The 13,730-nt window shown below is 53.3% G+C and overlaps 3 protein-coding genes across 3 annotated transcripts in view; 2 read left to right on the top strand and 1 right to left on the bottom strand.

Moving 5' to 3' along the window:
* Positions 1-6,975, top strand: part of MACF1 (microtubule actin crosslinking factor 1) — a 233,078-nt gene extending 226,103 nt beyond the window's left edge. The window contains 4 exon segments of the mRNA XM_049093947.1: positions 1,258-1,469; positions 1,976-2,086; positions 4,543-4,672; positions 5,502-6,975. Of these exon segments, the coding sequence (XP_048949904.1) occupies positions 1,258-1,469; positions 1,976-2,086; positions 4,543-4,672; positions 5,502-5,758 (710 nt within the window). The 3' untranslated portion in view covers positions 5,759-6,975.
* Positions 6,976-10,091: 3,116 nt separating this feature from the next.
* LOC125752592 (basic salivary proline-rich protein 2-like) lies at positions 10,092-11,362 on the bottom strand. Its single transcript, XM_049094546.1, has 2 exons — positions 10,483-11,362; positions 10,092-10,366 (listed from the first exon to the last, which is right to left on the bottom strand). Exons 1-2 carry the CDS (start codon positions 11,360-11,362, stop codon positions 10,092-10,094), a joined length of 1,155 nt encoding a protein of 384 aa, XP_048950503.1.
* The window catches only part of LOC112642333 (bone morphogenetic protein 8B), a 32,647-nt gene continuing 30,207 nt past the window's right edge, over positions 11,291-13,730 (top strand). Inside the window, 1 exon segment of the mRNA XM_025419837.3 lies at positions 11,291-11,694. Coding sequence (XP_025275622.1) covers positions 11,361-11,694 — 334 coding nt within the window. The 5' untranslated portion in view covers positions 11,291-11,360.

Below are 13,730 nucleotides of genomic sequence, written 5' to 3'. Positions count from 1 at the left end.
CCTTGGGTATGTTATGTCAGCATAGTATACTGAGAAGAATTTGATTTAGGAATTTGGAACAACACTGCGTGGACGGACACCTGTGCAACCTGATTTAAAATCTGAGTCTACCAAGAGTACTCAGCTAGCTCCCTTGAGGACATGCAGGGTTGGGCAGAAGCGGGGGTAGGCACAGAAACCCCAGACCTGCTGAAGTCGTGGTTCTTCGCCAGAGCAAGAAAAATCTTACATAGAAAAGGATGACAAACATTTTGTATATAATGATTCCCTTTTCCCAAGTTTCACCAGCAATCCTGCATGTTCAGGTCTATCTAGCATGGTCTAAAAAGTAAACAATGTAGGATGGATGAGGAGGTAGGAACTTATTGCAGAAGAACACCTTTTGGTGAGAGGTAATCTAAGGACATATTCCAGAGGAATGGTTTCTTTTAAATTTGTAGTGTCTTTCACATATAACATTTATGCTGGCCATCCTTAGAATCTTCTGACCAAATCCAGATTTTAAGTTCTGGTCTCCCAGCTCCAGAAAGCCATGGGACAACACCTATTGCCTTCAGAGCAGTTTCCAGATTGCTTCCACCCCAACATTCCTCCCACTTTCCATTGTCCCTTCAGCGTCTTGTTGCTTTCAGTTTTTGACTTAACCGTTTCTCACTGGCAAGGTTTGTGCATGGTCTTGATCTTTCTCTCTCTCCTCCCACATGTTTACTTCTCAATGATTTTATTCTGATCTTTTGACTATACTGAGCTCCTGGACCCCTTCCCTTAGGATTATTGTGAACTGAACTCAAATAGAAAGAAGAGTCTGGATAATGTTGATTTTGGTGATCTGTTTTTCTCCACTAATTAGTTACCATGTATCCTGCAAAACCTGAGCAAAAAGTACACATGTACTATGAGAGAGAAAAGAGGGGTTTTGATTTACGGTGAGAAGTTTGTGCACTGCTGCATCGGCTTTCTGTGACTGGTTACGGTGTGCTTACCCCAGTGGATGGTGGGAGGGCATTCTGTATATAAAGTTCTTTATCATGGCAAACCAAGGGGCCGATGAGTTCCTTGTCAGCCATGGGTAAGAGTCATGACAGACTGACATCATGAATTTACCTCGACTTCAACAGAATCCACAGATGGCACTAAACCTATCCAGCTGTTATCATGGGGTCAAGCAGCTGTGTGACCATCGAAGATACGCTTTTTTTTTTTTTTTTTTTTTAAAGATTAACTGACATTGCATGTTGTGTGTTTGTTCTTGTTTAGCACGAGGTAGAACCAATATCGAACTTAGAGAGAAATTCATCCTACCTGAGGGAGCATCCCAGGGAATGACTCCTTTCCGATCGCGGGGTCGAAGGTCCAAACCATCTTCCCGGGCTGCTTCCCCTACCCGCTCCAGCTCCAGTGCTAGTCAGAGCAACCACAGCTGTACGTCCATGCCGTCGTCTCCAGCCACCCCAGCCAGTGGAACCAAGGTACGCACCGACCTCTCTTCGTGGCCTTCTTCCTCATTCCTGTATTTTCAGATGGTTGTTGTTGAGCATAGCCTCTGAACACCTCCAGCGAGGAGAGGAACGTGAGGACCTACAGACCAAGCTTTACTTAGACCAGCCTTTCTAGGCCCCATTAGAAAACAGGACCTTTAAGACATTTATTAAAATATGAACTCAGGTCGTTAAGTCAGAAACCCTTTTTTTCCACTATTTCACATCCAGAGTTACTAATTTTGGAAATCCAGGCGTTATCTGTGCAGCTGAAGCTAACGGATACACTTTGTTGGTTTTGATGAGTTACTTATGAGGAATGCTGTTGCCTTTCTGCCTGGTCCCTTGTATCCTGTTGAACTGATGCACGTTTTGTTTTGTTTTCTGTTTCTTTAAAATTCAGTGTCTTCTATTTATTTTTTCGTGTTCCCAGTTTGCTTCCTTTCTGTTCCATTTTCAATTGTTCCCATCCTTCCCTTTGGATTTCCGTTTCGCAGACTCCACTTCAGTCCTCTCGCTGTTATGACAAACCCTGGTTGGTAAACAGTAAAGCGGGCACCCCTGTCAGGGACAGCCATTATCCTGACTTCCAGCTGCCCAGCCCCGAGGTAGAGTATGGTTTTGCTGACTAAGGGCACAGTCAAGACGAGGCCCTCGCTAATGCCCGGACCTTGATCAGCTACTCTTCCTGACACGAGTCCATGCTCTTTTTCCATCTCTGATGCTTGCTCTCACAGCTGATTCGTCTAGCCAAGTGTTTTTCAGGGGTTTCTAACTCGGGCTCACCAAAATTGGAGATGAATAAGAGATGCCTAAAACCGGATTGTTTAACAACTTGCTGACAGTCTTTAAAACGATATGTTTTCCAGGGTGATAAACAGTGGTCATTCCTGGTGATCTGTTGTTTATGGATATTACTAAAATTCAGGCCTCTTGGAGTCTCCAAACATGAGATACACAGACGAGTTATGAACACTTGAAATTCAACTGTGGTGCATGTTCAGCAGTGTTCTATCTTTGCTTAGAACAGAAGAGTGGCTGGCGTCCCCTGCCCTGAGCCACATCCCCAGGGTGGTTGGTATCGCCAGATTGGTCTGAGGCATGGGTGCTGCCTACTTCAGCCAAGCCCAGTATCAGTGGACACTGCTCTGAGGCTCCGATTTTAACTTCTGAATTTCTTGGCCTAGTCACTCAGGTGTCTGAAGCCTTGATCCAGATACACTCCCTGGCAGTTAAGCATGTTGGAGTGCAGCCATTAAGATGCCCATAACATTTTTGGAAGAGCAGCATTTCAGACACAAAACATGGGCCAGTGGCTTGTCTGAAAATATGCATTCTAGCTCCAGCTGGGACATACTGATTCTTGTGCCTCAAAAGATAGCATTGCCTTCAATCATGCAAAGCTTCAGCCCGAGAAATCGGGAAATGTAGGAAGCCAATGCGTGTGACTGGGCTGCTGCTTTGGGATTCATCCGCTCCAAGCTAAACCTCCAGTTCAGAAATCTGTCTGGTTTAGAACATGATCTGGGGACCCACTTCCACCAAAACCCCAAGATTCAACCTGCTTATCTTGCTCTTCTTCTTCTTTAATGGCTCCAGTTTCATGAAAGTCTCAAAAGTTCCAAAATTTTAAATGCTTTAATTATGAAGTACAAAACACCCACAGGATTCTAATAGACCAGCCTTTTTGTTTTATCTTTTGTTTTGTTCATTTCGAGGTTTCATCTTTCCTTACCTGTGGGTGTTGCACAGGCTGCGCCCTGACATGGACTCCCGGCCCAGAGTCTCGGGGCTGTGGTCCTCCCGGTGGCAGCACTCACAAGCGGTAGCTTCTGAAACTGGTGCTCTTCCTCCGGTGTGGGCCAGGAGGCTTTGTGCGTGAATGTTAATCACTTTCTGCCGCTTCTGCTTTTCCTTTCTAAATTAAAGAAGTACAGGAAACACAGTGAAATAGGTTGCTTTACTCTTTGCATTTGTATGAACATCTTAAAGGTCCTGGAAAACAGTTTACACAGTTGATATCAAAAAAAGATTAGAACAGCATCTTGGGATATGGGTATTTAGAACAGACTTAAAATATTCTTTCTCCAAATTAAGTCTGCTACTATTTAAAAATAAAATACACTCAAAAGGGAAATGTTGCTCCTCCCGGTAGCAGTAATAACATGTATCTCCTTCCATTCGGAAATAATTTTTCCATTAGGAAGTGCTTCTACACAGGATTTATTCATTCAGCAAGTTTTTATTGAGCCCCTCCTCTGTGCCAGACACTCCCTTAGGTGCTGAGGATGGGACAGCGAACAAAACAAAGTCCCTGTTCTTACAGAGCTTACACTTGAGCAGGCAAGACCTCAGAACGAGGGTAGCTGGCCTCTGTCGGGTGCTGACACTCGCTGTGCCAAAACCTGAAGCAGGGGAGAAGATGAGGTAGTACTTGAGTACTAAGGCAGGACCTCTCTGATAGGCCACTCCAGCGACGTGGCCTGAAGGAAAGAAGGGAGTGGGCTGTGCAGATAAGATACAGGATGGGGGGAACAGGGAGGAGGCGGCCAGGATTCACGGTGGGCTGAACAGAGGGAGTGTGGTTATCTGCATTTTTTCCAGGGAGGAAAACAGACAGAAAAATCTTGGCTTGACTGAAGTTCCTACATGCATCTCGTAAGAGAGGTTGGAGTGATCTTTGCATCTCCATACTAAATATTTAGGGCTAGAAACCCATCTTTCAAATTTTTAACCTCATCACTTTGACACTTGGAATTATTTGGATTTTTTTTTCCATTTCTTGTAGATTTGTCAGTAACATAGAATTTGTCAGTAAATTTCTAGTTAGAAGTTTAGAAGACATTGTGAAATTTTAAATTGGAACATAAGCCTCTTAAGGGGTAAAATTATTAAAATACGTGACCTAGGACACTTTCAAAATACATCTTTGTTTTCCTGGACTTTTAATTTGCTTTTCAATCGATTAGATATAAGGAGGCTTAAGTAGACCTTTTAAAATTGAATTTCAAAAATTATACCTAGTAAATATGACCTTTTTAAACTTTTTTTTTTTTTTTTTAAGGTTATTCCATCAACAGGCAGCAAATTGAAACGACCAACACCAACTTTTCACTCTAGTCGAACATCCCTTGCTGGTGATACTAGCAATAGCTCTTCCCCAGCCTCCACAGGTGCCAAAACGAATCGGGCAGGTAAGTACCTGCCCCTGTCGCATGTGCATGCGCGTTGGGGTGAAGAGGAGGGGGCTTGGCCAGGCTGAGAATTGGGAAACTACAGCCTCTGGGCAATGCTTCCCTGCTCTTCACAGAGCAAATAATGAGAGCAGCACATAGGTGTGATGTCCAGAGAGGCCCATAGACTTTCTGCTGTTCTTTCTTTCCCTCCTGCTGCTATAGCTACTAACTGCAGCCATGACTTCTAAGAGTAGATACTTCCACGGCGAAAGCCAGGCCCCCTGTTCTTGATCAGAAATGATCACATTTGAGAGAATGTAAAAGGGAGGAGTGGCTTCCTGAAGTGGGCCTTCCTCAATGTTGGGACTGGCAGTTTGCTAGTAATTTTTGCAACACACTCTATTTATCATAGCTGCTGGCAAGCTGAGAAAGTCAGGGGAAGATCACATCTGTTCACCCGTTGATGTTCCTCATGGGAGCCTAGGAATTGGCCTCCTTTCTGGCACTCTTTTTGCCTGTCCTCGACCCCTACTCCCTCTAGCAGGCTCTCTCTGTGCCCAGGTGTCTGAGCAGCCCTGCTTGGCACCATTCTGTGGGCACAAGAGGTCACTGAGCTGCTGAGCGAAGTTTCTAATCCTCAGGAGGCAAGCTTCTCACAGAGGCAGGAAAGGTTTCAAGCCACTGCTGTGTAGATGAGATACAAGTGGTCCAGAAAGGCTCTGATTTGCCCAGGGTCACACAGCATATCGGGTGGTATTAGAATCAGAGCCCTGACCTCTGGTCACTTGTTCTTGCTGCCCCGCCATGTTGTCTCTATTAAGTCTGCTGCTTTATTCTCGAATTCCAGACCCTAAAAAGTCAGCCAGTCGCCCTGGGAGTCGGGCCGGTAGTCGGGCCGGGAGTCGGGCCAGTAGCCGGCGAGGAAGCGATGCCTCTGACTTTGACCTTTTAGAGACACAGTCTGCTTGTTCAGACACTTCGGAGAGCAGTGCCGCAGGGGGCCAGGGCAACTCCAGGAGAGGGCTAAACAAGCCTTCCAAAATCCCGACCATGTCTAAGAAGACCACCACTGCCTCCCCCAGGACTCCGGGTCCCAAGCGATAACACTGTACAAGCACCCCCAAGCCTCTATCCACTTTGAAGCCTGCTCCGTACATTGGGTGTATATTTATTCTGAACAGGAGAAGTTATATTGTTAAAAGTGTAAAAGAATAATTGTGTTATGAAGCTGCCTTATTTTTTTTTTCTTTTTGTAAGTTACTATTTTCATGTGAATATTTATGTAGATAAAATTTGCCTCCTGGTAACCCTGTAATGGATGGGGCCCAGAAATGAAATATTTGAAAAAAAAAAAAAAAAAAAAAAAACAAGTGAGAAGGTCAAGATGAGAATGTGTATTAAAAAAAAAAAAAAGCCTCTAAATAGGGTTTCTGCGCGGTGCAGGGTTGTAAACCTGCTTTATCTTTTAGGATTATTCCTAAATGCATCTTCTTTATAAACTCGACTTGCTGTCTCAGCAAGATAAATTATATTAAAAAAAATAATAAGAATCCTGCAGTGTTTAAGGAACTCTTTTTTTGTAAATCACAGACACCTCAACTAGCAAGAACTGAGGGGAGGGCACTTCTAATTGCTTTTTCCAATGTTTTTAATGCTGTGTGATTTTAGCTGAAGAGAGGGAACCTCCTCTAGGTAATGTTTGCACATGATCAGCAAAAGGAGTTCATTGCAATACTTTAAATACTGTCTCAGTACTGGGTGTTTAAAGGACAAATAGCTGCTAGAATTCAGGGGTAAATGACTGTTGAGAAGACTTCAGAACATTGGGGTTTTTAAGAGTCCTGGTTTGTAACTTCCTATCCAGCCCTGCCACCAATAACTCCTGTGCTCACCAGGACCCAGGCCCTTGGCAAGGGGAGACTCCTTGGTGGCACTGTGAATTACAGATTTGTTTATCTGCATTTTTGCTATTTATTTAAATGGTCGATCAACTTCCCACAAACTGAGGAATGAATTCCACAAGCCTATTCTGAAAATATGGACATAAACACTTGCTCGTCCTTTAAAGGAGTTCACCAGCACACCTGTTAACAAGTCCCGTTTGCTTCCGTCTTTTTTTGTGAGTAATAAAGTCAACTGACCAAGTGACCATGAAGAGGGGCTATCTGGGGCTCCTGTTTTTTAGCTGCTGTTCTTCAGCTCCGACCATGTTGCTGTGTGATTATCTCAATTGGTTTTAATTGAGGCAGAAACTGAAGCTCTACCAATGAACTGTTTAAAAAAAGACACACTTTTGTATTAAAATTGCTTGCAGTAACAAATTCGTATTTCCTGATTTTCTTCTCAACTATTACCTTATATATAACATATTACCCTGGGTATGATTGTGTTTTGGGTACTTAAATGCATTATTCAAATCAAAATATCTTGGTGGATAAATTATGGAGCTCACTAGATTTTTTTTTCTCGTTTCATCCTTTTTAATTTTAACAAAGCAACAAAAATAATCAGGCTATTGTTAATGTAAATCTGTAGGGTATCTGCTTCACTTAGGTGATTACACAAATAGCAATATATAAGATTTCTGTACTAGAAACCACAAAGATCCCAGGTTTCAGAGAATGGGGCCAATTTCCCACAGTAGGCTGGTTAAATGACAGAATTTCAAAAGTGAAAGCAAAAGTTGGTCATCAAATCTGGCTCTTCTTTGCAGATGGAGACACAGCAATGGGAAAGTGGGAGAGAGGGTTATTTGCCTGAGATCACAGAATTAATAAATGGCAAAAATGGACCTTAAAGCAAATCACTGATTCCCTATTGAAGTCTGGCATTTCTGTTTCCTCCAGACCCTAGTCGGCTTTATAGTAATTAGAACAGCCAAATACTAAGTAACTCTAACAGCAGGAATTAGGCTAGGAGTAACAAGAGAACCTGAGGTGTAGGTAAGAGGGGTTCAAACTCTGGCCACCTGTGTTTCTGATCATTAGGCCATACTCCTCAGCTCATCAGGATTGAGTGAGATGGATACATGTTTGCCAAAGCTATTGGAACCTGACTATCCAGATTAAAAGAAATGCAGCTTGATGTACTGACTCTGAAGAAAGTGCTTACTCTAGTCCTCCTGGGATTAGATAACTTCAAACTGCCAGAACTGTGCAGGATAGTGTTTTCACCCAAATTTGCTTCTCTAGGCTTCCTGGCAGCAGAAGCATACTTCAAACTGCTTGACCTCCTCCATCCTTTCAGATTCTGGACTGTGATCACTTTTTTTTAAACCAAGTAATTCAGGTTTTCCATTTGCAACAAAGCTCAGCTAGTGGAATCTTCACAAAGTTTATTTTCCATTCAACAAATACCTACATGTAAGGCCATATAGAGAATATAGGGATGACAGAAAAAAAAAGCTTAAAATTACACTTCTGGGATACTAGTGCTAAACGTGTGATACTAATTTGGTGTTTGCTGGGTAGAGATGCATGAGTCCCTGGGGTTTTGAATGATACAGTAACAACAGCTAACATTTACTGACTGCTTGCCGTAGGCCAGTGACTGCTAAATGCTCTCTATCCAGCCCCACCATCGTGACCCCATTCACAGATGAGAAACAGTCTGAGAGGTTCAGAAACAGCCCAAAGTCACACCACGACGGGCGCAGCTGGGGAAAGCCCTTGTTTGATACTACATTCTCCAAGAAACCACCTCAGTTCCTGAAGATTCCACTCATGTCCCCACCCCCATATCCCAGCTCCTTGTTCTCTGCCCTTCCAGGCAGTTTGCAGGCCTGGGGTCTTGGAACACAGCCTTGGTTCCGCCTTCTGTAGAGACTATGTTCACCTGGCTATTACCCTTATTTGGGGGTGTTGATCCACTGGGGGACAGGGACTGGTCAGCTTCATCTCTGGTGGAGCATGAAGAAGCAGCCCATGGTGGTTGCTATTGAACTGAGTTGTGGAGTAACACCCTTCGGAATGGCTCAAACCTGATGTTTAGGTTTATGGGAATGTGAGGCCCATTATTATTTTTAAAAAGTTTTATGTATTTATTCATGAGAGAGAGAAGCAGAGACCTAGGCGGAGGGAGAAGCAGGCTCCCTGCAGGGAGCCCTTTACAGAACTCCATCCCAGGACCCCGGGGGATCACGACCTGAGCCAAAGGCAGATGCTCAACCACTGAGCCACCCAGGTGCCCCAAGATCCATTATTTAAAGAATACCACTGTCTCCGCTAACCCTATATTGAAATAAATGATTTCTGTTCTAAGTATGAGCCCTGCACTGGGCTGCTGACAGTCTAGCTGGGAGCCCAGTGTTGCACCATACACAACCGGAGGGTTACAGGCTAGACCTGAGGCCCCCGATGATGTGGTGTGGACTCCACGGGGAGCGCCGAGGGATGCCCAGAGGACAGTGAAGAGGACCTGAGATTGAGACCCTGAACGAGCCTGACACGGGGATGCCCCCTTGACTCTGCCCCTGCCTCTGTCCGCAGTCACCAAGCCCTGGGGATGCAGCCTCCTCAGCCGCTTTCTCCTCTGCCCTCCACCCTGTCACCAAAACGGATCATTGTCCCCCCCCCCCCCCACGCCCCATTGTACCTGCCTCCGCTGTGGGCGCTGGCTCTAATCTTGTCCCTCCAATCCACACTCGCCCCTGCAGCAGACTCTGCCTTGGGCACTTTCGGTGGCTAAGCTGCAACATCCTTAAGAGGCTTGTAAGCAGCATGGGAATGCGCCCGTTGGATAAAAGGCAGACTGAGCCCGAGCCTAAGGCACCAACAAATGATTGTTTATGTACAGTAGCCTTTAGCTTCCACGCCCACTGTGGGGCTTGAACTCAGAGTCCCATGCTCCACTGAGCGAGCCAGCCAAGCAGCCCAGTTTCAGTATTTTTTAAAAGTTCGAAGCGATCATGGGGAAATCTTAATTTTGGTGGACTTCTTAATGTATTTTGAAGTTTAATACTGAATCCACACTGGGGCCCCATAACCCTCTGTCGTCCAGGGCCCTCCTCTAGTCTCCCTGCGAGGCCCTTGGACCCATCCTTGGCCAGCCCCTCGGCCTCAGCCTCAGCCTCAGCCTCGCCGTTTGCTGGCTCTCTGGGCTCCACTGAACAGCTCACCTGCGAGCGCCCACCTGCCCAAGCCCAGCTCCGCTGTCGTGTGACAGGGAGAGTCCCTTAACCTCTGCGTGCCTCAGCGTCCTCGTCTGTTAAAAAGGGGGTGAAATGGCATCAAGGCGGTGTGCGCTAGCATTAAAGAAGCGAGGCAGAGCACTGCCGGCACATGCCAAGTGCCAAGTGGTGCCTGCACTATGCTCCCCGGAGTCGCTGTTCCCTCTGCCTGGAGCACTCTTCTCCCCCTGCCTGCCCTTTGCTGTCACCCCGGGCCCAGTCCTTCAGCCTTCCTCAGCGCAGTCGAGGGGTCACTTCCTCCCACGTGAGTTAGCGCAGCGAGGGAGCGCCCCGGAAGAGCAGAGCGTGCAGAGGGGGCTGAGGCGACGGGGGCTTCCGTGCAGAGCTGCTCTCGCGAGCCGCCAGGGCCCTGACCACGGGGCGAGCAAAGCCCGTCCCAGGCGCTCTGCAGGGCGCGTCTCCCACGCCCGCTGGATCGGCCCTGGGGCCCGCAGGGCGCGGGCACAGCGCGGGGTGTGGGGCGCCCGCCTGGGGCACCGGCCGGGAGCACGGGGAGCCAGGAGGGGGCGCGCGGGGAGCAGAGGCTGAGCAGGGGTCGCGCAAGGAGAAGCGCCCACCGCGCGTGCAAGGCGACGGCGGGGAGGGCCCGGGTGCCAGCGAGGAGGTGCGGAGGCGGCCGCGGGCAGAGGAAGCGCCGCACCTCCGGGCGCGGCGGGCACCTGCGGGGCCCTGTACCTCCGCACCCGCCCGAGGCGTTTCGGGTCCCCAGCGACGGTCTGCGCACCGGGCGGGGCTGCGGGTCCCTGCGCGGGCGGGGCGGGGCGGGGCGGGGCGGAGACTCCGGGTCCCCGGGGGGCCCCGGGCCGGGACCTCGCGCTCGCCCGACGGCGCCACCAGCGGCCGGAGAGGAGCCCAGCGCGGCGCAGACGCCCCGACGGCGGGCAGGGGCCCCTCGCCCCCTCGGCCCCTCGCCCCGCTCGGCCCTCGGCCCCTCGGCCCCTCCCCTCGCCCCCTCGCCCCCTCGGCCCCTCGCCCCCTCGGCCCCTCGCCCCCTCGCCCGGGCGGAGCAGCAGCCTCCCGGCGTCGCGGCCTCGGCCCCGCCCCCGCCCCCGCCCCGCGCCCCCATTGGTCGGGGCCGGAGGGGGCGGGGCCGGGGCGGGGCCGAGGCGGCGCGCGGGCCCCACGGGCGGCGGGGGCGGGGCGCGCGGCGCAGACGGCGGGTCCCGCTGCGGAGGCGCCGCTCGGTCCGCGCCGCTCGGCCCCGACGGGCGCTCGCCGCCGCCTCCGCCGCCGCCCCCGCCCCCGCCGCCCCGCGGGCCTCGGCGGAGCCTTTGCCGGCGCGGCGGCCGCACGCGCGTGGGCCCCGGGGGAGCGCTCGCCTGCTGCGGGGCGGCGGCCCCGGCAGGTGCGGCGCGGGGGGCGCGCGGGGACAGCGCCGCGGCCGCCCGCCAGCCCCCCCCGCGGCGCCGGCCCCGCGCTCGCCCGCCGCCCGCCGTCGGGGCGGCCCCGGCTCGGCTCCCGCCCGGCCGCGGGGCGGATGCGCGCCCGCTGAGGCCCGCCCGGCCCGCCCGGCCCGCCATGGCCGCGCGCCCCGGGCCGCTGTGGCTCGTGGGCCTGGCGCTGTGCGCGCTGAGCGGCGGCGGCCCCGGCCCGCGCCCCCCGGCCGGCTGCCCGGCCCGCCGCCTGGGCCCGCGCGAGCGCCGCGACATGCAGCGCGAGATCCTGGCGGTGCTCGGGCTGCCCGGGCGGCCCCGGCCCCGCGCCCCGCCCGCCGCCGCCCGGCTGCCGGCGTCGGCGCCGCTCTTCATGCTGGGCCTGTACCGCGCCATGGCCCGCGACGACCACGAGGACGGCGGCCCCCCCGCGCGGCGCCCGGGCCGCGCCGACCTGGTCATGAGCTTCGTCAACGTGGGTGAGTGCGGCGGCCGGGCCCGGGCGGCGGGGCCGGGGCGGTGCAGGGCTGTGGCCTCGGGCGTGGGCCCCGCGGCGGCGGCGCGACCCGGAGCGCTGGGGCGCGCGTCCATCCGCCCGCAGCCGCGCAGCCGCCCGGGGTCGGAGTCCTCTCCTGCGGGCGGGCGGCGGGGCCCGCGGGGATGCGGCGCGGCGCGGCGCTAAGGGCGGGGCCGGGCCGGGGCCGGGCCGGGGCCGAAGGTGAGCGCGGGAGGGAGCTGCCCGGGAGCCCGGGAGCCCGGGAGCCCAGACGCCGAGCCGCCCCGGGGCCGGCCGGAGCCCCCGCTCCAGCTCCTGGGGAGGGCGTGGCTGGCGGGCAGCGGGCGGGAAGGGCGACTCGGAGCTCGGCCGTGCGGTCGCCTGGGCCCAGCCCGCAGCCGGCTCGGCGCGCTGCCGTCCAGACCAGTGAGGACCGGCCGGCGGGCCCTCCCGGCTGCCCGCTCGGAGCCCAGCCTGTGCTCCGCACTAGTTCTCTTCAAGCCCCGGGGCCGTTTGTGGGGAGAGGACGCCGACGTCTTGGGTGACTGCACACACGCTCTTGAACCTGCAGCCGCCACCGTCCCCTCTCCGCTCTGCACCTGTCCGCGGCCAGAGAGGGCCGGGGGTCTGGGGGTTCAGGGGTTCAGGGACCCCAGCGCGGCCTGAGGTGGGGACGGACCCTCGCCAAGGCCACCAGCATCCCTTCACCGGCAGCGTCACCCTTAACCCTCCGCACAGCCTGGGAGCAGACGTGCCATCGTGCCCGTCTCCCCGATGAGGACACAGGCTGAGCGAGGCGCGTCACGCCCAGGATAGCGCAGCCTGGCGGTGGCCCAGCCAGGACAGGCGGGCGTGTTGGCCCTACACCCAGCCCTCCAGGCGGTGACATTTCTCCTGTCAGGAGGGCAGACTTGCAGGGTGGAGAGAGCTTCCAGGGAGGCTGAGGCAGAGAAACCCAGGGGATGGAGCAGCAGCACGTTTTGTGGGGTCTTCAGCCATTTGCTTCCTCTACTAGGGCAGGCAGAGGGCTCGGCCAAGGGGACCTCTGTCCCCACAGCCCAGAGGGTGGCCGAGGGGGGAGTGAGCAGCAGGAAGTGGCTGCTAACCTCTGCTGAGAGCCGGGTGCCAGGCACAGGACTTGGGTCGGGGGTTCTGAACGCCGCCTTCCTGGTGAAGGGCAGGGTGGGGGCTCAGGACAAAAGAGACCATGTGTGGAACTGAGGCTAGAGCCCTGTCCTCTGGACTAGCTGACCTGCGGCTCAGAACCAAGAGGGTTGTGGGTACTGTCACCCTGACACCGTCCCTAAGGGAAACGTCCACTAGAGTGAGTCACCGCCCGGCCAGTGTCCTGCTTCCTTCCCAGCATCCCCTGGTGAAGGCGTGCACAGCCTCGGTGGGAGCTGTCGTCCGAATCAAGCAGCACCCAGAGCTCACGCAGATCGGCCTCCTCTCCTGCCTCTGCTGGGTGGCCTCCAGCAAGTCCCTTGCCCTCTTGGAGCCCCAGATCCCTCCTTGTGAAATGGGGCTGCTTGAGATCAGTGCGTCCACAGGTTACCGTGTGATTGGTTGATGGATGGGAGGAGCAGAACATCAGCCCTGTCATAGGTGCACCTGCGCCTGGTCCCTGCTGCCCCCCGTCCCTCCCCACTGCTGCCCAGCCTTGGGGGGATGTGCTGGGAATGTCCGAGGCTTCTTATGTGCAACCGAGATGGGTTTTAAAAGCCAACCCAAAGGTGTCTCTACCTATTTTTAGAATACAAACTAGCGCTTGAAGTTCTGTAGCCGGAAAAGTCCACGTTCCATCCATGTGGTAACATGTAAGCTGATGTGCCAGCCCCGTTTTCATGGGCTCCGAGAGGTAAAGTGGCCAGCCCAGGGCCACACAGCACGTCCATGACATCATCCGGGGCTGTGGATTCCAGATGCCGGCTTCTTCCCACGCCGTCTGTGCGTGTTTCATTAAGATCTAGGGCCTCTGACGCTGTGGGACTAACAAGCAGATCTTTGTTCCGTGGAGGC

The sequence above is a fragment of the Canis lupus genome, chromosome 15 (assembly GCF_003254725.2).
Source record: "Canis lupus dingo isolate Sandy chromosome 15, ASM325472v2, whole genome shotgun sequence".
In the NCBI taxonomy this organism is placed as follows: Eukaryota; Metazoa; Chordata; class Mammalia; order Carnivora; family Canidae; genus Canis; species Canis lupus.
The sequence above is the reverse complement of the archived record's forward strand: the minus strand, read 5'-3'. Positions and strand labels throughout refer to the sequence as shown.